The sequence below is a fragment of the Hylobates moloch genome, unplaced genomic scaffold (assembly GCF_009828535.3).
Source record: "Hylobates moloch isolate HMO894 unplaced genomic scaffold, HMol_V3 SCAFFOLD_1, whole genome shotgun sequence".
Classification (NCBI taxonomy): Eukaryota; Metazoa; Chordata; class Mammalia; order Primates; family Hylobatidae; genus Hylobates; species Hylobates moloch.
Window position 1 is genome coordinate 152,610,199 of NW_026652276.1, and position 25,908 is coordinate 152,636,106.

At 37.1% G+C, this 25,908-nt stretch overlaps 1 protein-coding gene across 4 annotated transcripts in view; it reads left to right on the forward strand.

Annotated features, from left to right (window-relative positions):
• Positions 1-25,908, forward strand: part of ANKMY2 (ankyrin repeat and MYND domain containing 2) — a 45,532-nt gene that overhangs the window by 12,785 nt on the left and 6,839 nt on the right. For all 4 annotated transcript variants that reach the window (XM_058446691.1, XM_032760066.2, XM_058446704.1 and 1 more), the window contains 5 exons: positions 6,038-6,176; positions 8,431-8,529; positions 17,535-17,695; positions 22,660-22,874; positions 23,657-23,792. In XM_058446691.1, coding sequence (XP_058302674.1) covers positions 6,038-6,176; positions 8,431-8,529; positions 17,535-17,695; positions 22,660-22,874; positions 23,657-23,792 — 750 coding nt within the window. The remainder of the gene's footprint in view (positions 1-6,037; positions 6,177-8,430; positions 8,530-17,534; positions 17,696-22,659; positions 22,875-23,656; positions 23,793-25,908) is intronic.

Consider the following 25,908-nt stretch of genomic DNA (forward strand, 5'->3'; position numbering starts at 1 on the left):
GGGAGAAAAATTTTACAAATTATATCTGATAAGGGACTTGTAACTAGAAAATATTAAGAACTTCTACAACTCAATAATGAAACAATATATAACTCAATTAAAAAATGAGCCAAAGATCTGGATAGATATTGCTCCAAAGAAGATATACAAATGATCAATACATAATGAAAAAAGGCTCAACATCATTAACCATCAGGGAAATGCAAATAAAAAGCACAATGAAATACCACTTCATATCCACCAGGATAGCTATAATCAGAAAGGTGGTATAGCAGGTATTAGCAAGGATGTATAGAAATTGGAGCCCTCATACATTGCTGGTGGGAATGTTAAATTGTGTAGCCACTTTGGAAAATAGTCTCACAGTTCCTCACATGATTAAACATGGAGTTACCATATGACCCAGAAATCCTATATATATACTTAAGAGAAATGAAAACATATATCCACACAAAATTTTGCATATGCAAATGCATGTTTATAACAGCATTATTCATAATAGTCAAAGGTAGATACAACCCAAATGTTCAACTGTTGAATACATCAACAAAATATAGTGTAATCCTATGATGGGTATTATTCAGTAACAAAGATGAAAGAAATGCTGATATTTGCCACAATATGCGTCAACCTTGAAAACATTAATGCTACGTGAAAGAAGTCAGTCACAAAAGACTGCATATTTTAGGATTCCATTTATACAAAATACCAAAAATAGGCAAATTCATAGGAACAGAAAGTAAATTAGTGGATGACTAGGGCTGAGTAAGGGAGTGGGGGTGAAGTGGGAAGCGACTGCTAATGGGTATGGAGTTTCTTTTTTTCACCACCAGCCGGCCAATTTTTTTTATTTTATAGAGAGGGTTTCACGTGGTCTCGACTCTGACCTGTCCCCCCTCGGCCAAGCGTGAGCCACCGCGCCCGGCCTGGAGTTTCTTTCAGGGATTATGAAAATATTCAAAAATTGATTGTGGTGATGGCTGCACAACTCTGTGAGTATATTAAACCCACTTATTTGTACAGATTAATTGAGTAAATTGTTTGCTATATGAATTGTATCTCAATAAAACAGGAAAGAAAAAACAGTAAAAATTATCAACTTAAAACCAAAATACAGATACAGCTTGGGAAGTACAAGCAAGAAAACAATATGTATAAACAGTAAGGAGGAAGGAAGGAAGGAAAGGAGAAAGGGAGGGAGAGAGGAAGGAATGAAAGGAGAAAAAGAGGGAGAGAGGAAGGAAGGAAAGACGGGGGGAAGGAAAGGAGAAAGGGAAGGAGGGAGGGAGGGAGAAAGAAAAACATAACTGCAATTATAAAGAAGATTGTCATAACTTTTTTATTATGACAACCCATTTGGAAACCCATATGATCTCTGTAGAAAATTAAAATGGATATATTCATCTCATATAGAAGTAGAAAAACTGGGCCGGGTGCAGTGGTTCATGCCTGTAATCCCAGCACTTTGGAAGGCCAAGGCGGTTGGATCACCTGAGGTCAGGAGTTTGAGACCAGCCTGGCCAACATGGTGAAACCCCTTCTCTACTAAAAATACAAAAATTAGCCAGGCGTGGTGGTGGGTGCCTGTAGTCCTAGCTACTTGGGAGGCTGAGGCAGGAGAATCATTTGAACCCCAGAGGCAGAGGTTACAGTGAGCTGAGATCGCACCATTGAACTCCAGCCTGAACGACAGAGTGAGACTGTCTCAAAAAAAAAAAAAAAGTAGAAAAACTGGAATAATCAATAATTGGAATAATCAATAATTAAGGAAAATTTATATAAATATGTTTAAATCTCCTACCACTTTCAAAAGCTGCAAACCAGAGTAAGCTTTACCAAACTTTAAGGACCAGTTAATTCTCATTTTACACTAATTATACCATTAGTTTAGAAAAAGATGGGAAGATACTCAACTCGTTTATTTGATAAGGCTAGCATAATGCTGATGCCAAATAGTAAGAAGTTCCGCAAAACTATGGACCCAATCCACTTTATAAATACAGAGGCAAAAATTCTAAAAATGTTAGCAGGTTGATGCAGCCATCTGTTAAAAGGATTATAAGATATCATAGCCAAGTAAGGTTTTTCCAAGAATGTTAGGATAGTTCAGTTTTAGAAAACCTCTCAGTGTAATTCACTGTATTACAGAATAAAAGAGAAACAAATAGGATCATCTCAACAGATGCTAAAATGTATATTATAAAATGTAATAACCTTTGATGGTATAAACTAACAAATCAGGATAGAATGACTCTTCTGTAACCTGATAGGTTTGCAGAAACCTTCCACAAACTTTAGCATCATATTTAATGTTCAAATAGAAGTACTAGAATAAAGACAAGAAGCTTCCTAAGTGTTCCTGAAGATTGAATGGGCTGCAGACAGCCTTGGCCTCTGTGATGAGCCTTGAACACAGCACAGAGTTTTTTGCACTTTCATTCCCTTTCCCTGGAGCATTCTTCCTGTAGTTATCTGCATTCCTTGCCTCCCTAACTCCTTTCAGGGCTTTGTTCAAGTGCCACCTTTTCAGCGGGACATTCCTTGAATGTCCTCTTTAAAATAATAGTCTTCTCTTTCCCTCTGGCATTACTTCCCTTTATTTAATGTTATTTTATTCCAGCACTTGGATCACTATCCATCTAGTCACCTGTACTGTAAGTCCCAGGGACTTAGACTATGGGAGGCATGAAGTTTGCTTATTGCTGCCTCCAATGTATAGATCAGTGTCTGACATATATTAAGCACTTATTAAATGTTTGCTGAATGAATGGATGTTGGCATTTAATGACATAGAATTCCAATGTAATAGTCTAATGTTGATTCTTTGACTTAAGAATTATGAGAGAGAAACTTTATTTTTAAGGAGATTGTATCTAAAGAATTGTAGAAGCTTGTTTCTCATGCTATTCAGTTAAGCAGACTACCTACAAGGTTATCTTTGGGAAATGACAAGGACGTGAGGATTTTTACTCTTGCATATCATTGAATCTAAGATGTCATAGATTTAAAAATTCATCTAGATATTTTTTAAATGAGGGGAGTGGAAACTGATAGTAATTTGTGAGACTTTAGTAAAGTGAAAATTCTGGAGATTTTAAATATAAAAGTGAGATGCATCTTAGAATTGATGAATTACAATATGATAACATTTTATGAAATCTTATCACTACCTTTCTAGTTTGAGTAGAGATGGATATTTATTTTAATATTCTGTCTGATACTAAGTTATTTCATCTTTATAATTGTAATATAACATTTTAAATTAACTTGCATCATGTATTTTGAACATGGGAATCTTCTACTTCTGGTAGATTAGCAGTATTGTTTCAAATTATTTCCGTTTCTGGATATTTACACTGAAATACTATAAAAACTCTAGAATAAATAGAAAATTTATAACATGGTGGGTTTATATCTCTATGGAGCATCAAAATTTATTAATATTAGTTCTTTTTACTTTGCCCATGGAAAAGTTTTTATACCAAGAAAATGCATAGTAATCATTGCAGTCAAAATTTATAATTTCCTTCTTACTGTTCTAAATTCTTATAACACAAAATTGTACTAAGATAGGAAAGTACATGTGATATCCACTTCTTTGAAAAATAAGTGTAAATTTGTTACTTATCACTAGTTTTTTTTCTAATACCCAGGACCATCTACCACAGCCCTTAAATTTGATGTCTGAAAATCATATACTGCATTACAAACATGACAAAAAGAGCAGGTTCAGAGACTGCACAGCAGATGACATCATTGGGATAGACATTTACCTTTTTTTTTTGAGACAGAGTCTCACTCTGTCACCCAGGCTGGAGTGCAGTGGTGCCATCTCGGCTCACTGCAACCTCCACCTCCCAGGTTCAAGTGATTCTCCTGCTTCAGCTTCCCGAGTAGCTGGGACTGTAGGCACCCACCACCAAGCCCGCCTAATTTTTGTATTTTTAGTGGAGACAGAGTTTTGCCATGTTGGCCAGGCTGGTCTTGAACTCCTGATCTCAAGTGATCTGCCCACCTCGGCCTCCCAAGGTGCTGGGATTACAGGCGTGAGCCACCGTACCCGGCCGATACTTACCTTTCTGGAAAGAAACTCTCTCATTGATTTGCTCTAAAAACCAATTTCTGCTAAGGTGACAGCTGGTAAACAGAAAAGAACAAGTGAGAAAGAGAAAAGAGCCAGGAAAATTTTTTTTAAATGAGAGGAAAGGGAGTAGTAGGAGACAGGTGAATGGGCAGAAGTGATTAACACAGATGACAGTGAAAACACAAACACAGGAAAATAAGGACAGTTGGCGATGTGAGATTCAAAAGTTCTGCATATCTCTTTTGCTCTTAAGCAGATTATTGCATTCTGTTGAAAGCTTTGTGTTTTGTTTTGGTTTGGTTTGTTTTGTTTAAACTATAGGCCAGTTCTGTAGGCTGGGGATTATTCATTCTCAGAGCTAGATTACCTCTTGTAGGTTGGATTGCTGGGTGATTGACTGCCCACCTGTTCTGGATAAACAGAAAAAAACTAACTCCATGGTGAAGTCGGGGTCCTAAAATCTGCAAAAGAAACAGCTGTTTGCTTCTTTGTGGTGGCCTTTCTGATGGGCCTGTGTCCTTCCCCTACCACCCCTCAGGCTACACACTAGCTTCTTATGGACAAATTCTATCATCCTTTAGGAGATATCACCCTAGTCATGCTCGCGATATGGTTTTGCCTTATTTAAAATCTAAAGGCCATGCAGTCCATTCCTACTCCCTTGAAGCACTCCATTGGCTGCCTCTGTACAACGAGATTTACCCACACCCACCCACCCACTCCCAGCATACTAATATTCCATCTCTGTAGAGACTCCCAGCTAAGGGAGTCTTCAAAGTTATCATCTGCTTATCATTTTTCAATTCTTACTCTCAAGAAATGTCCGTTGCTTCCACGGAGTTGCCTCTTGTGCGACTGAAAGGTCCCAGCCTCTCTATCATTCTCGTCTCCGCAACCCTCTGAACATAGTGTGTACTGCATTAACAAGATGATGGCTTATGTTCATAATAATAATCTGGAAGCATCAAGAATAATTCACATTATGTTAGCATTCTAAGCTTCACTAAGGTAGCGGATTATATGTTTTACAGAGCTTTTCATCCAAAACAACTTTGATGTTTTGGTACTTACAGTGTTTCGCCTACATAACTGAGAAAATTCACTCACAGTAACAGCTCATCCATTTATCTACCAAATAATAGTAGTGCCTAGTACATGAAATGTTGGATGTTTCTTTGAATATGCACAAAGCATGTGGAGACCAGTGTAGCCTAGCGTAAATACTACCAACCATTTCTCCATATATATACAATCACATATAATGAAATCATATGTATGATCAAAATATATGTGTGATTTGACCAAACAATATACCCTAAATACTACCAACCATTTCTCTATATTTATACAATCACGTATAATCAAATCATATGTATGATCAAAATATATGTGTGATTTGGGGAATCATGGTTTTAAAAAATGATACCACTGTAATATGCATTTCCTGCACCTTTTCTCAATGACAATAATTTGTGAAAAATGTTCCAGTTCAGTAGATACAGATGAAGTCATTCATTTAATAGCTTCATAATATCCCATGTTATGCACATACCATACTTTATTCAATTTTCCCCTTGAGAGGCATTATTCGAGATTTTTCTTCTTTTAAAAAAATGTGTTTGTATCCATTTGTTCATTTGCTTTCTGAGAAAGTAAGTATGTTTGGAAAATGTGGTTTCAATCCCTGCCCCCACCATTTATTAGTCATGTGAGGTTGAGCAAGTCCTCTCTGAATCTGTTTGCTAATCTGTAAAAAAATCTCCAGTAATAAAACCATCTCTTCCTCAGAAGTTTATGGAAGATCCAAGTGTGGAAGTAAATATAAAAATACATATTATAATGACCATTTTAATTTATTCATATTCGTTTTATGTTTCTAATTGCAGAAATTGTTTATAGGTACAGACAAGATAAAACAGTAAAATTAATACTTTTTTCCTCTTTCTATTAAAGAATGGAATGACTCCTCTAATGCATGCAGCATATAAAGGAAAACTCGATATGTGCAAATTACTACTGCGACATGGAGCCGATGTAAATTGTCATCAGCATGAACATGGATACACAGCCCTCATGTTTGCTGCACTTTCTGGTGAAGTTTTAGTATTTATAAATATGAGTTACCTATACAAACTTGTTATAAGTACATATATACTAAAAGATTAAATTCATTTTGATTTTAGTAATATTATGATCAAGTTTTATGGAAAGGAAGATGACAATTGGTTTTTGAAAAGCTATAATGTAGGAAATAAATTATATAGTGAATTTGGTGATTTGTTTCTTTTGTTATTTAAATCAATTGATTCTTTATGTGGACAACATTTTGATGGAATTGAGGAACTGGATCTGTTTTTCTTTCAAGTTACCTCCTTTGATGTTCTATATCTTTATATTTTCAAGTGATATGAAAACTTCTTTGTTCTCTTGATCAAACTGTTGCCGTGATAGAGCTGTCTGTTTGCCTCGCTGGCACTTGTGTACTAAATATGATGATCCATTTAGAAACTTACTCGGATTTGTATTGTTTATTATTTGCTGAATAAGGACAATTTAGAAATACTGTCTAAAATTAAGTGGGGTTATCTGTAATTGGTGCAGCTCTTTGGAAAATACAGAAGTAATATAATATCCTTGTACTTTGAAGATAATAATCTATATTTTCATAATCCTGGAACCCAGAAGCACTTCTAAGCATTATATAAACCACAGAATCCAAAAAGGACAATATTGATAAAAATTTAACATTTTCATTTGTAGGATATACCATAGAGTTAAAATACAAATGAAAAATAAAAATATTTATTATGTATCTTAAAAGATTATATTGTTAAATATAAAAAGTTCTTTTAGCTGGGCACAGTGGCTCACACCTGTAATCCCAGCACTTTGGGAGGCCAAGGCAGGCTGATTGCTTGAGCCCAGGAGTTCGGACCATCCTAGGCAACACCGTGAGACCCCGTCTCTACCAAAATAACAAATATTAGCCAGGGACAGTGGCGCACGTCTGTGGTCCCAGCTACTCAGACCGAGGCAGGAGGATTTTTGAGCCTGGGAGGCAGAGGTTGCAGTGAGCTGAGATCGTGCCCCTGAACTCGAGCCTGGGTGACACAGTGAGACTCTGTCTCAAAAAAAAAAAAAAAAAGAAGACTTCTTATAAATCAATTATAAAAAGAAAAATACTACAGTAGAAAATTGGATGGAAAACAAAAGAAATACAACTGGCTGATCAAAATATAAAACATTTTGCACAGTAATCAAAGAAATGCAAATTAGAACAATAAATTTTATTTTTTAGCTTATTATACTGGCAAATATTAAGAAAGAGCTATAATGCTCAGGAACTTCTTTACACTGTTTGGGGGAGTGCATGTCAGTCCAACCTTGCTGGATGGCAGCCTGGCAAAATGCATTTAAAATATGCATAATCTTTGATCTGGCAATATTTCCCAGGAACTGTTCCTAAGGAAATCATAATTCAAACTTGCGAAAATGAATGGAAAATACTTTTCACTGAGTATAGTTCATAATAGCAAAATACCATAATGACTACTTTAGTAGAAGAATGTGAATAGAATAACGTGTATGTTTAGATAGAAAAAAGGTGTAGAAAGATAGATGCCCAGTGGTTAATAGTTCTTCCAGAGCCTGTAAGTGTCAGGAATGGGATGGGTTAGTCGATATTAAAGGGGAATCCTATTCATTTTATCTCTTTTTAAAAAATTGTTTTGTATGTGTATTTTGATTTTATAGTAAGTGTTACCTCTAGGAAAATATATTTCATTTTGTTTAAAAAGGCAATATTCAATTCCATACTGCTTTTGCATTGCTTGATTTGTTTTCCAGAAAATAAGGTCAATTTCTAAGGTTCTATAGCATTTTATTCTTCACTGTAGTTACGATTCATGTTTTTTTTTTTTTTTTTTTTTGAGACGGAGTCTCGCTCTGTCGCCCAGGCTGGAGTGCAGTGGCGCAATCTCGGCTCACTGCAAGCTCCGCCTCCCGGGTTCACGCCATTCTCCTGCCTCAGCCTTTCCGAGTAGCTGGGACTACAGGCACCCGCCACCGTGCCCGGCTAATTTTTTGTATTTTTAGTAGAGACGGGGTTTCACCGTGGTCTCGATCTCCTGACCTCGTGATCCGCCCGCCTCGGCCTCCCAAAGTGCTGGGATTACAAGCGTGAGCCACCGCGCCCGGCCACGATTCATGTTTTAAAAGAATGAAAATATCCACATGACAGAAACCTAAAACTAACTGGGGGAATAAAGGGTATAGAGAGTTTAGAAAGGGATGTTTAAATTGTGTCCTCCTTAACATTAACAAATGTGTTCCCTTTAAAACTCTAGGTAATAAAGACATCACATGGGTAATGTTAGAAGCTGGTGCTGAGACAGATGTTGTCAACTCTGTGGGAAGAACAGCAGCTCAGATGGCAGCCTTTGTGGGTGAGATTTTGCTGCAGTTTTACATTAGATTATACCCAAAATTTCCCTTGTGGAAAAAAAACCACTTTTCTTCTCATGGTGAAAATATTATCATGTTGCTTTAAAAAAACTTAAGTATTTACAGTCCACTGTAACTTAATGAAACACCTAGTCACTCTGGAGAAAACAAACAGCTATTTCGAATTTCCACTTTTTGGAACACAAAGAGTAGTGGGGCCATTTTAAGTGCTCACAAATGCTTATAACCTGTGTATTTTATGTCTCTGATGGAAGTAGCCAACCCTAATGTTTAAGAATGTGAACCGAGAAGTCAGTAATCCCAAGTTAAATTTTGGCTGTGCCACGTGATAGCAAAGTACTTAATAATTCTGACCTTCAGTTTCGTCATGGTAAAATGTTACAGGGTTATTGTGAGGATTAAAAGAGGTGATAGACTTGAGCTTTCCATGTAACACTAAATAAATGATATTAGTTACTGTTGTTAATAATTATTACAACAATGACATAACTCTTAGGAAAGAGTACTTGATAATAATATACAACTACTTCATTATCATTCTCATCAACCACAGACATTTATTGTGTGTGCCCAGTAATTCTTGGCATGTTAATCCTATTACTTGACATAATGTAAAGAAAGAGTGGGAGTGAATTCTTGTTCTTTGGTATTTTGACACCATTGAATTGGTGGTGAAGAGAGTCCACTGAGAGAAAAGCAAAGATAGCAATGTCTGATTTATTGGGAGTGCAGTTAAGTGGCCTTATAGGGACTAATAATTCATTAAACAAATAATGTTCACAACCTATAAAGCAAGCATCACTGTAGGTGTCTTGGTTATAGTAACAAGACAGGCTGTTCATACTTTCATGGCACTTAAAGGGTAATAGCAATGACAAATGGTGCGAAAATACATACTCCAAGGTAGAACTTCAGAGCTCCATAAAAATAGAAGAGGAGGATCTATGCCATTCAAGGGGGTTTTGAGAGAAGCCAAGTTCAGATACAGTGTAAATTAGGTGTGGAGGATGGTAACTGAATATTATGTTAAATTTTATTAGAACATTTTCTTGAAACTACTAATAGAAGCTGCCATTGATTAAGCCAGACACTCAGTTGCTTTATGACAGCTTTTTCTGTTAGAAGAAATATCCTTATTTTAATTTCAGAAGGACTTGAGAAAGGTATGGCCTTGTGTAAGCTTCGGAGAAATATTTTAACTCCCATATATACAGGCCCCAAGTTGCCCCCATCTCCGTTCTAAGCTAATTTTGAGGGTGTCACTGCAGGGGGAAAGAACACTAAAGTAGGAATCTGGAGACTTGAACTTTAGTTCATGTGTGCTGATAATTAGTTATAGGATCACGGGCAAATTCCTTTACCTCCATAGGCCTCAGTTTTCTGATCTGTATGCAAAGAAGCAGGGGAATTAGGTGATCTCTGAACTTCTATTTAACTGTACAAGTTTTCAGTATATCCACAATGTAACAAAATATTGCTCAGATACAGGTAAAAGAATTATCCCAAGATCACAGGTCTGGAAATGGAGGAGTCTCTTCTTTCAGACATTAGTACAATGTTCCTTTCTTTTTCTTAACACTACAATACTAACAAAATTACTACAGTAAAAATTGTTTGCAATCCTATCCTAAAATAAGAGTAATGTTTTCATTCCATTTTTTATTTAATTTCACAGACAGAAAATTACATTGCACCCTTCCAGTTGTTACTGTATTTTCCAAATAATTAGCCTTTAAAAAAGCTCATTCTCCCCTTTTTGTTTCCTTCAAGTGGATCAGTATGTATACATGTGTATATATATACATAAGATTTTTGTCATTTTTTTAAAATGCCACCCATCACACAGCAGATATTCCTTGTAGCTTGTTTTCTATCTCAGTAGGTGTAATTCATTTCCTTCAACAGCTACATGATATTCCATGATATAGATGTTCCACAAGCTCTCCCTTATTGACAGATTTTACAGTTTTTTAACCACTTTTCTACAAATAATGTAATAGTCATCCTTGATTTTCTATTTTTTATAAGTTAGTACTTGAATATTTTTTACATGTTAGAACTTTAATATCTCTAAAGTATTTCTTAGAAGTAAAATTCTGAGACAAAGGATATAGAGTTTTTATTTTTATTTATTTATTTATTTATTTTTGAGACAGAGTCTCGCCCTGTCGCCCAGGCTGGAGTGCAGTGGCCCAACCTCAGCTCACTGCAACCTCCGCCTGCCGGGTTCAAGTGATTCTCCTGCCTCAGCCTCCCAACTAGCTGGGATTAGAGGCGTGCGCCACCATGCCTAGCTAATTTTTTTTGCATTTTTAGTAGAGATGGGGTTTCACCATGTTGGTCAGGCTGGTCTTGAACTCCTGACCTTGTGATCTCCCCACCTTGGCCTCCCAAAGTGCTGGGATTACAGCCACCACGCCCAGCCTAGAGTTTTAATTTTAATATAAGTCTAGATTCCTTTCCAAAAGGGCATAGTAATTCACAGTAATATCTTCATCAGAGCTGGGTATTATCATTCTTTCATTTTTGCCAATCTGATAGTTAAAAAGATGGTACATTTTCAGCTTACTTTCCCCTCATTATTCATGAAATTAAGCACTTCTGTTGTTGGTAATTTGTATTTTTACTTTTGTGGATTACCTGCTTATACTCTTTATTCATTTTTTTGTGGGGGGATGCCCTTTGTTATTGCTTTGAGGAGCTTTGTGCATACAAATCCATTATCTAACAAATGTGTTTCAAATATTTTATGCCAGTCCTCCTCCTCCTCCTCCTCCTCTTTCTTCTTCTTCTTCTTTTTATTCCTCTTCCTCCTCTTCCTCCCCTTCCTCCTCTTCTTCTTCTTCCTTCTTTCTTCTTCTTTTTTAACTTCATGGAGACCTTTACCATAGGAAATTTATTTATTTATTTATTTTATTTATTTTTTTTTTTTGAGACGGAGTCTCACTCTGTCACCCAGGCTGGAGTGCAGTGGCATAATCTCGGCTCACTGCAACCTCCACCTCTTGGGTTCAAGCAATTCTCCTGCCTCAGCCTCCCATGTAGCTGGGACTACAGGTATGTGCCACCACACCCAGCTAATTGTTGTATTTTTAGTAGAGATGGGGTTTAGCCATGTTGGCCAGGTTGGTCTCGAACTCCTGACCTCAGGTGATCATCCCACCTCCCAAAGTCCTAGGATTGCAGGCATGAACCACTGTGCCTGGCAGGAAATTTATTTTTAAGTAGTCATATTTTTTCTTTTATAGCTTCCATGTTTCTTGTTTTGCTAAAAGTGGGCCTCTTGACCAGGAGTTACATAAGTATTCTCCTAAATATCCTTCAGTTATTTTTTGTGATTTTTTTTGGTACCTCTAGAATTTATTTGTTTAGAGTTCATTTCCCCCCAGATATATAGCTAATTGTGATGGCACCATTTATTACACCAGCTAACATTTTCCTACTAAACTGAAATACCACCTTTGTGGTAAGTTAAATTCTCTTTTACTAAATGATTATATAATTATTTGCAGAGAATTAACATTTGTATGAGGTTAGGACTTTCCATCCAATTACACAGTACACTTTTACATTTCTTTTAGGGGAGGGGACTGACTTTTGGTCTTTCAGTAATATTTAATAGGTTCCTTCATATCAATCCTTTCTTTCAAAATTTATTTCTTAGTAATTTGTGGTTACTGTCCATATGGTAAAAATTTGCACTACCACTTCCACACTCAGTCACTTCCAGCTGGTTGTGGATAATAAAGAAAAGCTATTGATTTCTGTATTTTTTCTTATTTTTATTACAGTTTACTGGGTTTTCTAGCTATTAAATTTTCTCTTGATTTCTATTTGAATTTGCTTTGGGCTAAGTAAGAAGAAATAGTAGTGATAATTGACATGCCTTTTTCCTGTTTTTAATGAAAGTATTTTTAGCTTTTCACTTTTAATATGATATTACTATTGGTTTCGTCATTGTATAATGTCACTCTTTTTCTTGTTGAATTCTTTTAGTTCTACTTTTACTGATATTACAGTTATTCCTAATTCCATTTTTTGTCAATAATCTGCTCATCTGTTATTTTCAATCTTTATCATTTCATTCAAGTAGTATAACTTATAAACATATAGGTGGGTTCTGTTTTATAATCTAAAATGTTAGTTTCCCTCTCTTAACAGGTATTTAGCTTATGTATATTTAATGTAATTACTCATATATGTGGTTGCATTCCTCCTCTTTTACCTCATTTTTACTCTTTATTTTACTTGACTATTGTTTGTGCATGCGTCTGTGTGTGTGTGTGTGTATGTCTGTGTGCGCACGCACGCACATGTATTTCCTTAAAGTGATTGGCTGGTCAAAACCGTACAGTACCACATCCCCCATCCCCCAAGGCCCCATATTTACCCATTTAGCAACCTTATAAGATGAAATCCTTATACTTCATTTATTTCACCACATTCTCTGTTTTTGCCTTGTCAGGCCACAGGTCTTTCCTTTCTGCCTTCTCTGATACTTCCTCAAAACCTGTGCCAATCATACCTGTAGCTGCGGACTTTGCTGAGAGAGTCTAGTATTTTTAGCACGAGCTGTAATGAGAGTGTCATTGACAGGGTGTTGCTTCTCTTTCAGTAATCCATACCACCAGCTGTATGATTTGGTTGTCATCTATCTTCACCCACTCATATGAACTCACTCTCTTACTGTCCTCTCTCTCCTCCCCTTTGTCTCCATTTCTGCATTTTTGTCTTTACATCTCTGTTCTCATTTAGATTTTGGTTATAGGACCTTTTCAAATGGGTTACGTAGGTTGTATATTCTTTGAAACCCATCATGACAAAACTATTAATACCTTTCTTTCTGAAATGTGAGTCATATTTTGCCTAGCTTTCTGACTCATATCACAGTTCTTTTCTCTCAGACATATAGAAGTTATTCTACAGTTTTCTAAGTTCTGGCTTTGCAAATGAGAATTCAACTTACTTTCCATTGTAAACTTTACATTTCTCATTCTGGAAGAGTGTTTGATTTTCAGCTTATCCTTGAAAGTAAAATATTCGAAAAGAATATGTCTTGTATGTGTGTGTTCCTATTAATCACACTTAGTGAGCCCTGTAAGTCTAGAGGACTCAAATGTAGTGATTGTAATATGGGAGCAAAATGATGTACTGGCTTCTCCACCTGCAGCATTTATTTTCTGTATTAATAGTATTATTTTATTTATGTATATTCAGAATTTATAAATTTAAAACTAGTAAAATATTTAAGAATTTCAATTACAAAAATTTAAACCTAAACGATAAAGTATTTACAAAGATAAACTTTAAACATATTATTCAAATATGTTATTAGCAGATTAATTAAAATAAAATATCAAAATAAGCATTACCCAAAATGAAAAACCTTAATCTGGAAAAAAAAAAGGTAAAGTAATATTTTTTTTTCTTTTTAAAAAGTTATAATTAGGCTGGGCACGGTGGCTCATGCCTGTAATCCCAGCACTTTGGGAGGCCGAGGCGGGCGGATCACCTGAGGTTGGGAGTTTGAGACCAGCCTGATCAACATGGAGAAACCCCGCCTCTACTAAAAAATACAAAATTAGTTGGGCATGGTGGCAGGCACCTGTAATCCCAGCTACTCGGGAGGCTGAGGCAAGACAATCCCTTGAGCCTAGGAGGCATAGGTTGCGGTGAGCCAAGATCACGCCATTGCACTCTAGCCTGGGCAAAAAGAGCAAAACTCCATCTCAAAAAAAAAAAGGTATAATAAAGAAATCCCTAGTCTTGTGACAGTATCTTTGTTATGTAGCAATTATTTTTATGTACAGATATTTCTACCTGCTGCCTGCTTTTCCTAATTGTACTAGTTGGAGGACTGATGAGAAGATGCAGTTATAAGCTAATTCCATATTTTTCTCTGACTCCTTTATCTTCAAGTCTTCCTATGTCTGGTTCAGTACTTTTGATGAGCTATTTTAGAACTTTTTTGTGTGTGTATGGAAACACCTATCTTTTTATTGAAGCTGGATGTAGATTTTGTTTTAAGGAAGCATGTGCAGTTTGTCTTCATCTTCTCTGGTTTCTTCACATACAGTTGTAAATTTCCTCACAATTACTTGGGTTGATTTTGATACTGTGTTCATAACCCACTTGCATTAGATTTGCTTGGTTAAATGTCGTTTTTCTCTCTTGAAGATTCTGGAAGGAGAGGTGATCATTTTCTAAACAGAGCACCTTGGCTTATTTCCCATTTTTAATATAGACTGGTACTGTTTGACTTCTCAAGACGTATATACTGGGGAAAGAAATAAAAGAAATACCCACCTCCCCCAATCCCCCCAAAAAGAAAGAAATTGGGTGTTCTGGTACTTAATAAAAGCATAGAGTACCAAAAGTGGTATTGTGATCACTATTAAATTCTCTTTTCAAATCAGGGAAGTTTTCTTTTATCATTTGTTTAATTCTCCATCTATTCCATTTTTTCCTTTGAGATTTCTGTTAATTTTCACTATTAGATTTCCTTGATTTGTTCTTCAGCTCTTTCATCTCTTGTATAATGATTTCTATATCTGAATTTTTCTGTTTTGAGATATTTCATCCACTCGATCTTTTTTGTTTGTTTTGTTGAGACAGGGTGTCTGTTACCCAGGCTTGAATGCAGTGGTGTGATCAAAACTCACTGAAGCTTTGGCTGGGCATGGTGGCTCATGCCTGTAATCCCAGCACTTTGGGAGGCTAAGGCAGGCAGATCACCTGAGGTCGGGAGTTTGAGACCAGCCTGGCAAACATAGTGAAACCCCATCTGAAAATACAAAATAGATTAGCCAGGTGTGGTGGCACACACCTGTAGTCTCAGCTACTTGGGAAGCTGAGGCAGGAGAATTGCTTGAACCCAGGAGGCGGAGGTTGCAGTGAGCCAAGATCATGCCACTGCACTACAGCCTGGGCAACAGAGCCAGACTCTGTCTCACCAAAAAAAAAAAAACAAAAAAACAAAAAAAACACGCTCACTGTAGCCTTCAATTCCTGGCCCCAAGCAATCCTCCTGCCTTAGTCTCCCAAGTAGCTGGGACTACAGGCACGTACCACTGTATCCAGCTAATTTTTTAAATTATTTGTAGAAATGGGGTTGTGCTATGTTACCCAGGCTGGTCTGCATCTCCTGGGCTTAAGCAATCCTCCTGCCTCAGTCTCCCAAAGTGCTGGGATTATAGGCATGAGCCACCATGCCTGGCCTTGATCCTCTGTGTTACTAATTTAGTTCTCAATAGTAACCAGGATCACCTCTTTCAGTTTGCCTGTTAATTTTTAAAATTTGAATCTCTCTGCGGCTCTTGAAAGTCTATTTATATATTATAATTGAATCTGCTTAACTTAAGTGCTCTTATTAGCTGTAGTTGTGGTAGTTATTGTTATGGTAAATGTTATCCACACATTTTCAACCCAAGAAGCCCTCTGTTGGAGGCATTGCATAGTCTTCAGAATTGCTGGATCCCCATAGATACCTTGTTCTGTACCTCTCAGGAAGTCAGGTAAAGCTGATAGGGTCCTGGATCAGTGGAAGAAGAAAATTTAATGTCTCAATTAAGACATTAATTAATTACTTTAGAAAATTATCATCCCTCCTTCTAGAATCTTCAAGAAGAGAGAAAAATGACATTCAACCAAGCAAATCTAATGCAAGTGGGTTATGAATACAGCATCAAAATCAACCCAGGTAACTGTGGGGAAATTTACAACTGTGTATGAAGAAACCAGGGAAGATGAAGACAAACTGCATATGCTTCCTTGAAACAAAATCTACATCCAGCTTCAATAAAAAGATAGGTGTTCCCATAAAAAAAAAGTTCTAAAATGTCTCATCAAAAATATTCAACCATTTAATTGAGACATTAAGCTGGTTTGGTCAGCAAACCAGCTGAGGCACAAGGATGAAGCCCACCACTCCTGGGTTCTCCCAGGAACTTTCAGGGACAAGCAGAGCCCTCTGCCAGCCTCAAGCACCAGCGTCCAGCCAGCCCACAGTGCCATCCCCACGCAGGTCACCTGTTGTCGGCAGGATCAAGCAGGCGCTCCCAGGACCAAGCACAAGCAGGCAGGAGCCATGCAGGCTGCCCAGGGGGGACCACTCTCCGGGAGCGGGGGCCATGGCATCTGCACGCTCTCCCCAGGCGTGCCTCCGCTGGTCCCCCAGCCCTCATCAGGCAGAGCGGAGGAAGAAGTCTCCTCCAGAGATCCAGGAAGAGCCTGCGCCCTTCCTGTGGATTCTGCCTGCTTGCCCAGAGTGACCACTGCTTTGCTCCAGAGGGGTAGTGGAGAGAGAGCTAGGGAGGGGAGGCCGCAGGAGCAAACTTGCAGGCCAGCAGCTTCACCAGGGAAGAATTTGCTTTCATAGAACCATTTTTAACTAGAGATGGCTTAGAGAAGTGGCTTGGAATTCTGTGCAAAGCCACGATGTGGATTCCAAGCTTATGGGAGCAAAAGCGTTTTCTCTACATTTCACAAAAAGGGCAAGCTTTTCTCAAATTTAGGGGGTAGGGGATAAGGGGGAGAGGGATTTAGTTTAATATTATCATTATAGTAAGAACAATACTTTATATGGAGTAAATTTAAATTTTGTGTAAATACAACCGGATGTGATTAGGGAAACATGAGCATCATTTGTATAGGCTGAGAAGAAGAGACATTTAACTTACAAGCAACTGTTATAAAATACTTAAGGTGTCTTACAAGTTGAATAGTGCTTTCTTTTGTAACCCACGTAATCTTCATATGTATTTTGGATTCTGTGTCTTTCAAAGATTGTTTATCAACTTTACAAGGAATGTTTATAAATGTTCTCTAAAATATTTTATCTCTCCTCCTCCTCCTCTACTTTCCTTTCCTGAAAAATAAAGATACTGGTGCATGTTTACATCACAAAAATAGCAACATAATTAATTTTAAAAACCAGATATGTTATTTTTAATACTAAAACTACAACTTTTCTATTTTCTATGAAAAGGTCAACATGATTGTGTGACCATAATCAACAATTTCTTTCCTCGAGAGAGACTGGATTATTACACTAAGCCCCAGGGACTGGATAAAGAGCCAAAACTGCCCCCAAAGTTGGCAGGCCCACTGCACAAAATCATCACCACAACGAATCTTCATCCTGTCAAGGTAGTGTGGTGTCTACCGTATTTGCTTTTTATGTAAATATTGCTTCAGAGTTTAAACTGCTTTTATTATACAGGATCATAATTGTCTTGGGTTGGGTTTTGTGGATGTAGAGCTTGCAGTGGGCTCTTTTGGCCTGCTAATTTATTGAAGGAACACTCTGTTGAAACCTGGAAGTGAGCGAGCGAGAGAGAAACAGACTAAAGCATCAGGAAAAGCCATGCAAAGAGATGGGTTTGCTGAAGCCTAGCTTCCACCTCATCCCATCGGGAGCTCTGGAGTGTGAGTGGCTCCAGAGAGGCAAGGGGATTCTTTTGTATTCATCAGTCTGTTGTTGGGTGGGGCCTGTCTCCAGAGGGAAAGGACAGCCTCCCACATATTACCAAGTGAGGTGGCTCCCTTTCAATGAGGATAGTCCTCTGGAGAAAAGACCATAGTAGGTGACCCTGAGAGCCCCTGGGGCCTGGTATACAGGCCTGGCAAAAAGGATGTATGTGGGGCACTAACAGCATCTATTACAATAATTGTCTTTCTAAGAAAGATTCTGAAATGTAATCATGAGCACGTTTTTAAGCTAAGTGGCTATTTGATGCCTTTAAATAACATAGTTCTTCCAGTAATTCATCAAATCAGATTTTCAAATTTCATAGGCCAACACATAAGTTCAAATGGCTTAACTGGGAAACTTCAAGAGCTATTCTGAAATATTTCACTGCTATTGTCTTCCAGATTTTAAAAATACAGGCTTTTGCTGTTGTTGTTTACAACATAATTTTTTCAAAAAAATCCAGCTAAACAAGTATAATTTCCTCAATAATCATCACAGAAAACTACACAGCTACATGCGTGCTACAGTGATGAGGTCCTATTTCAATTTCAGTATCTATCACATGCTTTTACTCATAAAGATTTGATAGTAGTTCAGAGCTGTTTAAGTGAGCAAGATAGTAAGTTGTGTCAAAAGTTAAGGTTCTTCCTTAACATAAGGCATTACTATCATGTAGTAAAATAGATTTCCCCAGAAGTTTATTACAAAAGAAGAATTTGTGCAGAGTCTGCTGAGCATCATGAAAATGAGCGGACAGTTCTTATAAGGTAACTAACTCTTTTGAAGACTGACACTCATTCAAAGATATAAGATCCAAAATGTGCATAATCTTATTACTTTGTTGATGCATTCCTGTGCATCTTTCTTGAGTACTTGAAGGTTGAGAAACAAACCAAATTTACTCATTGTCTGTTCCTCCACCCAAATTAATTTTCTAGGCCCTTAAGAGAGATGACAAACTAGTAGATACCTTTCACATCAGACAGAAAAGTGAAATCTGCTATTTTTATTTTAGAAAACTCAGAGTTTTTCTTAATATTCTGGAAGAACTGCCAGAGGCAACACTTGTCATACTAAGTTGGCAAATTCAGTTGTGAACTGCATACTCATGTTTCTAGTGGAGATTACAGAGACCTTAGAATTTAACCTTTAAAAAATATGTATTTTCTTCTGTGTTAGTGTTTCTCTCCCTCCCAGCATACCTAGGGAAAAGAGAACTAGAGAAGCATTGACCTCTGTCCATGGCACTCTTTCAGGCATGGGCTGGCTGGGATGGGGAGACAGGTTTCTGTCAGGGTACAGTATTTCTCAATGTAGAGAATGTGTGTGGTTCTATAAGACCCTTGTTCCTCTACTGCCTGAGCAATACAGGATATTCTGGCTTAGATTGATTTGAAGAAGTTCCCTGTATTTTGCTGATTCACTGTCTTTCGTATCTATGTTTCTACCCCTTCAGACTGCAATAAGGGTTTGTGGATTTTTTTTTTTTTTTTTTTGAGATAGGGTCTCGCGCTGTCACCCAGCCTGGAGTGCAGTGGTACAGATCTCAGCCTTCCAGGTTAAAGCAATTCTCCTGCCTCAGCCTCCTGAGTAGCTGGGATTACAGGTGCCCGCCACCACGCCTGGCTAATTTTTGTATTTCAGGTAGAGACAGGGTTTCTCCATGTTGGCCAGGCTTGTGGAATAATTTTTTATGTTTACTTGGAACCCAGTCTTTCAGGGTTAAATGTCCTAATAATAATTAATACTCTACCTTCAGTTATCTTTGAAGGTATATATTTTAAGTAAATTAGATGGAGGGCATAATTATGCAGACAATAATTTGTAAAGATATATAGTCTGAAATAGACTACATAATATTTTTTAGAGTATAAAGGGGACTATGCTATTATATACCTTCCTCCAGACCAGACCTTGCTTTTTGTAGGTATAAACAATCTATTTGCTCAAAACCTTTTCTTTTATCCATCCTTTGGATATAAAAGCCACCCAGTTGCTTTTGTTGTTGTGGCCCATTTTTATTGCTCCACCCCCTTTTTAAGCTAGCATGGCCTTTCCTATGGAGTATTATTTAAAAAGTAATAACCGCTGTGCAATGTTAAACAGCTTTTAAAACAAGCTCAGAAATTCTCCCCAATACACACCTCACTTTTCATTACAGTGCACGTAATATAGCTGTATTTGTGTCTAGATTAAGTGCCTGCCATAGCAATAAGGATGCATTTGTTTTCAAAAAGGACTTGGAGGTTTGTGCTGATGCCCAGAATATGAAGGTTATCTAGGAGAAAAACAAAATCACAGAAAAAAATGTCAGCAGAGCAGGGTTTCTAAGTGGACAGGAGGCAGATGTGCACAGAACAATCATGTCTTTGATTATTGTGATTTTCAAGCCCAGTATTGAAGATTCAGCAGTTTTTAAAAGTAGGATTTAAAAAATAAAAAGAATTCAAAATGCCACTACATAAACATATTCTCAGGTAGCAATCCTTTGAATGGTAAACATTTACCTAGTTTTTAATGCCAATAGAAATATGTTTATTTGCTCCTCCTCATTAATTAATAAAATGGATTTCCTTTGTAATATATTACTTCATAATGCTGCAGAGATTAAGGAAGGAAACAAGTACAAATATCCTTTTGTGTGTAGCTATGTAATTGTTTCAATAAGCTCATGTTAATGATGTGGTTATTTGTCATTTTTCTTGGTGTATATTTGTGCTGTGTATTAAAACATAGATAAGGTCTGATGTCTCCAAACAAAAAATTATTAATCTGGGCTCTGTTTGAAATTTTTTGAAAGAATTCTCACTTGTAAGTTTAAGATTCTATAGTTGATTATAAATGCCATATATAAAAATACTGATCAAACAACTTTAAATGATTACAATTAGCAGAAGTAGAAACAGATAATTAATGAGTCTTTTCTTCTCCACCATAAATTGTCAAAGTATGTTTTGGTAAAGAGAGTTATCAATAAGGATTCTGATTATACTTACTTCATTAAGTCTAATAACTTATTATTAAGTGCTGGATTTTTGTAAAACACTGGATTGTGTATAAATCTAATAATGTCAAAAAGTGAAATTAGTTTAATTTTATAAGGACATTTAATCTGTGTTAAATTTCTAATTAGAGGGCTAGCTATGGGCTTTACTAATAGATGATCTTTTTTCATGCCTAAAGAAAAGAATCTAATTCAGGAAATCTACCTGTTGTTCCCTGACATGTACAGTCCCTGGGATATTGATTTAGCTGTAACAGGTAGGTTAGCAAGTACTGACTGGCTGTCTGCTCTGTGCATACAGTTGTGTCCCTGTTAACATTTGTTGTGGTCTTTGTGCTCCTTAGTTCAGCTAGATCCAAGTTCTTGTCTTACAACCAGGAAGAATTAGACAGGTGGACACTGGAGAATGAGTGGAGTAAAATTTATTAAGTGAAAGGAAAGCACTCAGCCAAGAGGGGACACGGGGTGGGGTGGTTCCCTACCCAAAGGTGGGAAAGTGCCTGGGTCCAGGTCCTTTTATGGACTCAGAATGGGGAGTGCATGCTGATTGATTTGTGAGTATGTAAAAAAGGTTAAAGCGAAGACACCACTCAATGGTGGGCACGACAGTGTAGAAAACCAGTTAGGAAAGGGTAGGTGTATGTAAAATACATGAAGGATGGGGATCAATCGGAAGAAATTGAGTCAAACAGGAAGACAAGTTCTCAATCCAGTTTGAGGATTTAATTTGTAGCTTGGCTTTCAGGCTTTAAACTGTCTTTGGCTTGGAAGTGGGGATTCACTGAGGAGCCCCCCCCATTCTCTCTAGGCATTTGGCTGCCTCCTGCCACTCTCACATTCATGTTTACATTACTGTTATGCCACCATGGATGTTTACAGCAGTCCTATGCAGACCTACTTCAAATAATCTACCCTACAACAAAGCTAATACAAAAATACTCCTTATTACACTAAATTTGAGCATAATCTGTGCATACATAGGAAATGTGGGACTCATAATATGTAGGATTTGATCATTCTAATATTTCCCCTTTAAAGTTATTTATGGCTTCCTCTCTGACCTGTTCTCATTACTGTAGATGATTGGAAGCATCTTCAGGAAAATTTCCACAGAGAAATATAGTTAATTGGAAAGTAAAGCATATTTCATTTTTAGACTTCGTTCTGAAAAAAACTCATTTTCTTGTGCTTCATAAGAATTAATGAGAATTGTAGTTCTCCTAGCCATGAAATTCTAGAGCTGAGTAATGTTAACTAAAAGTGGTTATTGCTCAATGATTTGATTCTTTATGTAAATGTACAAATTTGCCATGTTTATCTTTAGTAAAAGTGCATTTAACAGAGACTGTAAAATCATGTGCTCTTGAGTGGCATACTGGCACTCTGGCGTAGGTAGATGGCAGATCACATTATAACTTTGACATACAGAGTTCAAGAGATTCCACTATTTTAGGGTCTTTCTATATTAGTTCTATAAGTTCTGGGTAATTTGCATTCTAACAAATAACAGAATAACTTCATGATCCTAAGGAAGGCTTTCTTTGGTAATCTTTTGAAATCAACTAAATGGACTGCCTAATTTGTACATGGACAAGTCCCTCCTTTAATACCTGAGTACACTGGGATTTCCTCTAGATCATGATGCTTGTAAATGAGAATCCCCTGCTGACAGAAGAAGCAGCCCTGAATAAATGCTACAGAGTGATGGATTTGATTTGTGAGAAATGTATGAAGCAAAGAGACATGAATGAAGTATTGGCTATGAAAATGCATTACATAAGCTGTATCTTTCAGAAATGCATTAACTTCTTAAAAGATGGAGAGAATAAACTGGACACCTTGATCAAAAGGTACTCTTTTTACTACGCCGTTTATAAAATATACTCAAGTGAATATTGGTTTTTTATATGAATCCTCATTATTATGAGTTTCAAAATTAAACATTTTGGCAGCAATTGCTGTTGTTGGAATCACATTTAGTCTTTGACAAACAGAATAATATTATACTTATATTGAGTGATTATTCAGTTCTGTATCCTTTACTGTGATGTTTTTGTTGTTACCAGCAATTTACAGATGAGGAATCTGAGGTTTGGAGAGGTTAAATAGCATGTGTAAGATCACACACTGAGAAAGTGGCCCAAGTCCAAATTTGAGAATATTTCATGCCCTAGGTTGCAGCTCTAGATTTATAATGGCATCCAGGGTGTCTCTGTTACTGTACTTTGGAGAGCTGTGTGTTATGCTTGTTCCCTGACCACCAGAGACCAAATTCTCTTGCATCCTTACCTAGAAAAGGGAACTAAGTCTGAAGGGTATGACTCTATGAGAGTTTTTATTCTTAGTACAAATAACTGACATGGTAATAAGTAACTAGCTAATCTGATAACAGCGTTTAGTGTGTTTTATGGTGGTAGTCACCTTTGCATATTCATTTAATGGGCCCGAAAACCTTATAAGGCCTAGCCTAACATATAGGTTGAACAGCAATTTGAATTGAGTCCATCATCATGATTTGAAGAGACAAAGAAAATCATAAGTAACAGAAGAAACTACTAAAAACTGTTGAGTTCAGCTAGGAGAGAATGCTTAGTGATTCAACTCCAATTACTCTTTAAAAAATATCTTTCAGCTTGTTAAAAGGCCGAGCTTCTGATGGCTTTCCAGTGTATCAAGAAAAGATCATTAGAGAAAGTATCAGAAAATTTCCTTACTGCGAAGCTACACTCCTCCAGCAGCTGGTTCGAAGCATTGCTCCTGTTGAAATTGTAAGGCTCCTCTTACCTAAGTTGACTCTATCAGTAAGACCTAATTACCACATATTGTATTGTTAAAGGCAAGTTCTCTTTAGTATTTATTTTTATTATTTCAGAATATTTTTAGGAACAAAGGTGGAGATAGGTTTGCCTGCCAAACCTGTTCCTGTTTATTTATTTCCCATCTCACGATCTTCTTCTTACCTTATTATGGTTCATAGTTTAATAAACAGGACGTCCCTATGTTGAAATGTAGATGGTTATGGTAGAAACTTACATTTTAAATACATTCACTATGTAATATAGGTACACACATGTACACTTGTAGCTATATGAATTACCAGCACAAAGTCATACACTAGATGCAAGTCTGACTTGATCGCCTAGGGTGATAGTGTCCAGGCAGTGGGGATGTAGTGGGATAAGCCATGGGAAGGCTCATTATCGTTCCTGATGACAATCTCAAAGTATGCCCCAGCTTCCTATAATACACCTTAATGCCTCTGATTAGAAAATGTCCATACTTAAAACCTATTTATATGTATGCACTATATAAGTGCATTTTGTTAACTTTATCTGTCATTTAAATTACTTACTATTCATTTGTCATATATTTTAATTTATTCGACCTTTTCTATTTTGTGACAGAGTCTCTTTCTGTTGCCTAGGCTGGAGTGCAGTGGCACAATCTCAGCTCACCGCAACCTCCACTTCCCAGGTTCAGGTGATTCTCCTGCCTCAGCCTCCTGAGTAGCTGAGACTATAGGTATGCACCACCATGCCCAGCTAATTTTTATATTTTTAGTAGAGATGGGGTTTCACCATGTTGACCAGGTTGGTCTTAAACTCCTGACTCAGGTGATCTACCCACCTCGGCTTCCCAAAGTGCTGAGATTACAGGCATGAGCCACTGCGCCCAGCCACCTTTTCTATTTTGAATAGATTTTTGTTTACCCTATCTATACCCATTCAGGCTTTTATACGTTTCAATCAAAAACTTGATCAGCTTTTGTCAATCAGGCAAGAAATTGATCCTAAGACCAGTCCCATCCATGGCTTCCTCCCTCCCTCTGGCAAATCTAGTTCCCTTCTCTGTGCCTTCTCTCTGGGTTGTTATGTCATTCTCAGTGTGGAACATCAGGGCTTGAAGTGGGCTCCAGATGCTCCTTCGTACATTAAGAATTCACGTAGTCTGAACCATAAGATAAACAAGAAAGACCTGAGCAGACAAGACCATCTCATAAAGCTCATGCATTAATTTATTCATGTGTGCTCCCCCTACTTTCAAGAGTTTCTTTACTCATACTTTTTAATATAATTGGCTATTTAGTGTTTATGCTTTTGGAAGAATAAAGTTAGCAAATTATGATTTGTCAATTACAAATGTGTCTTGGCAGCACATATCAAAGCCCAACCAACCATGAATTAAATAGATAAGGGTTTATGTATTCACATATACATAGATGCCCAAAGGTAGGCAGACTAGGTCTGGCATAGTGACATAAAAATAGTTTGGGGACCCAAACACTTTCTCATCTTTCCCTTCCAATATTCCTTAGCTGTGTAGGTTCTCATACACATACTTATGATCTCATGATTACGAGACATTTGATGTTCCTCCTCCGGCTCACATTCCTATCCCAGGCAGGCAGGAAGAGCAAAGGGGTCTATATCTGGAAAACATAAGCTCTCCCAGAAGCCCTCTGCCTGTGTCATATGACTTTCCTTAGCTACACAGGAGTCCAGGAAAATTATTTTTTTTGGCTTTTCTAAACGCTGCTGCTCTGAACAAAATTATGCTTCTGTTAGTGAGGAAGCTGGGAGAATTGGTATCAGAGAAGCAACTAGCAGTACCTGTTATGTGGGATTTCCAGTACTCACGAATGGTTGCTGACCTTTTACCTTCATGGGAAAAAACAGAAAAACTAAAAGAGCAACCCAGATTTCTTTAAAAAAAAAAAAAAAAAAAAAAAAGCAGGTCAATATCGTGGTCAACAAGTTATCCTAGCTCCATATAATAGAATATTGTAATTAGAGTTTTTATAGTATAATTATTATTTTTTTTATTTATTTATTGAGGGGGAGTCTTGCTTTGTTACCCAGGCTGGAGTGCAGTAGCACAATCTCG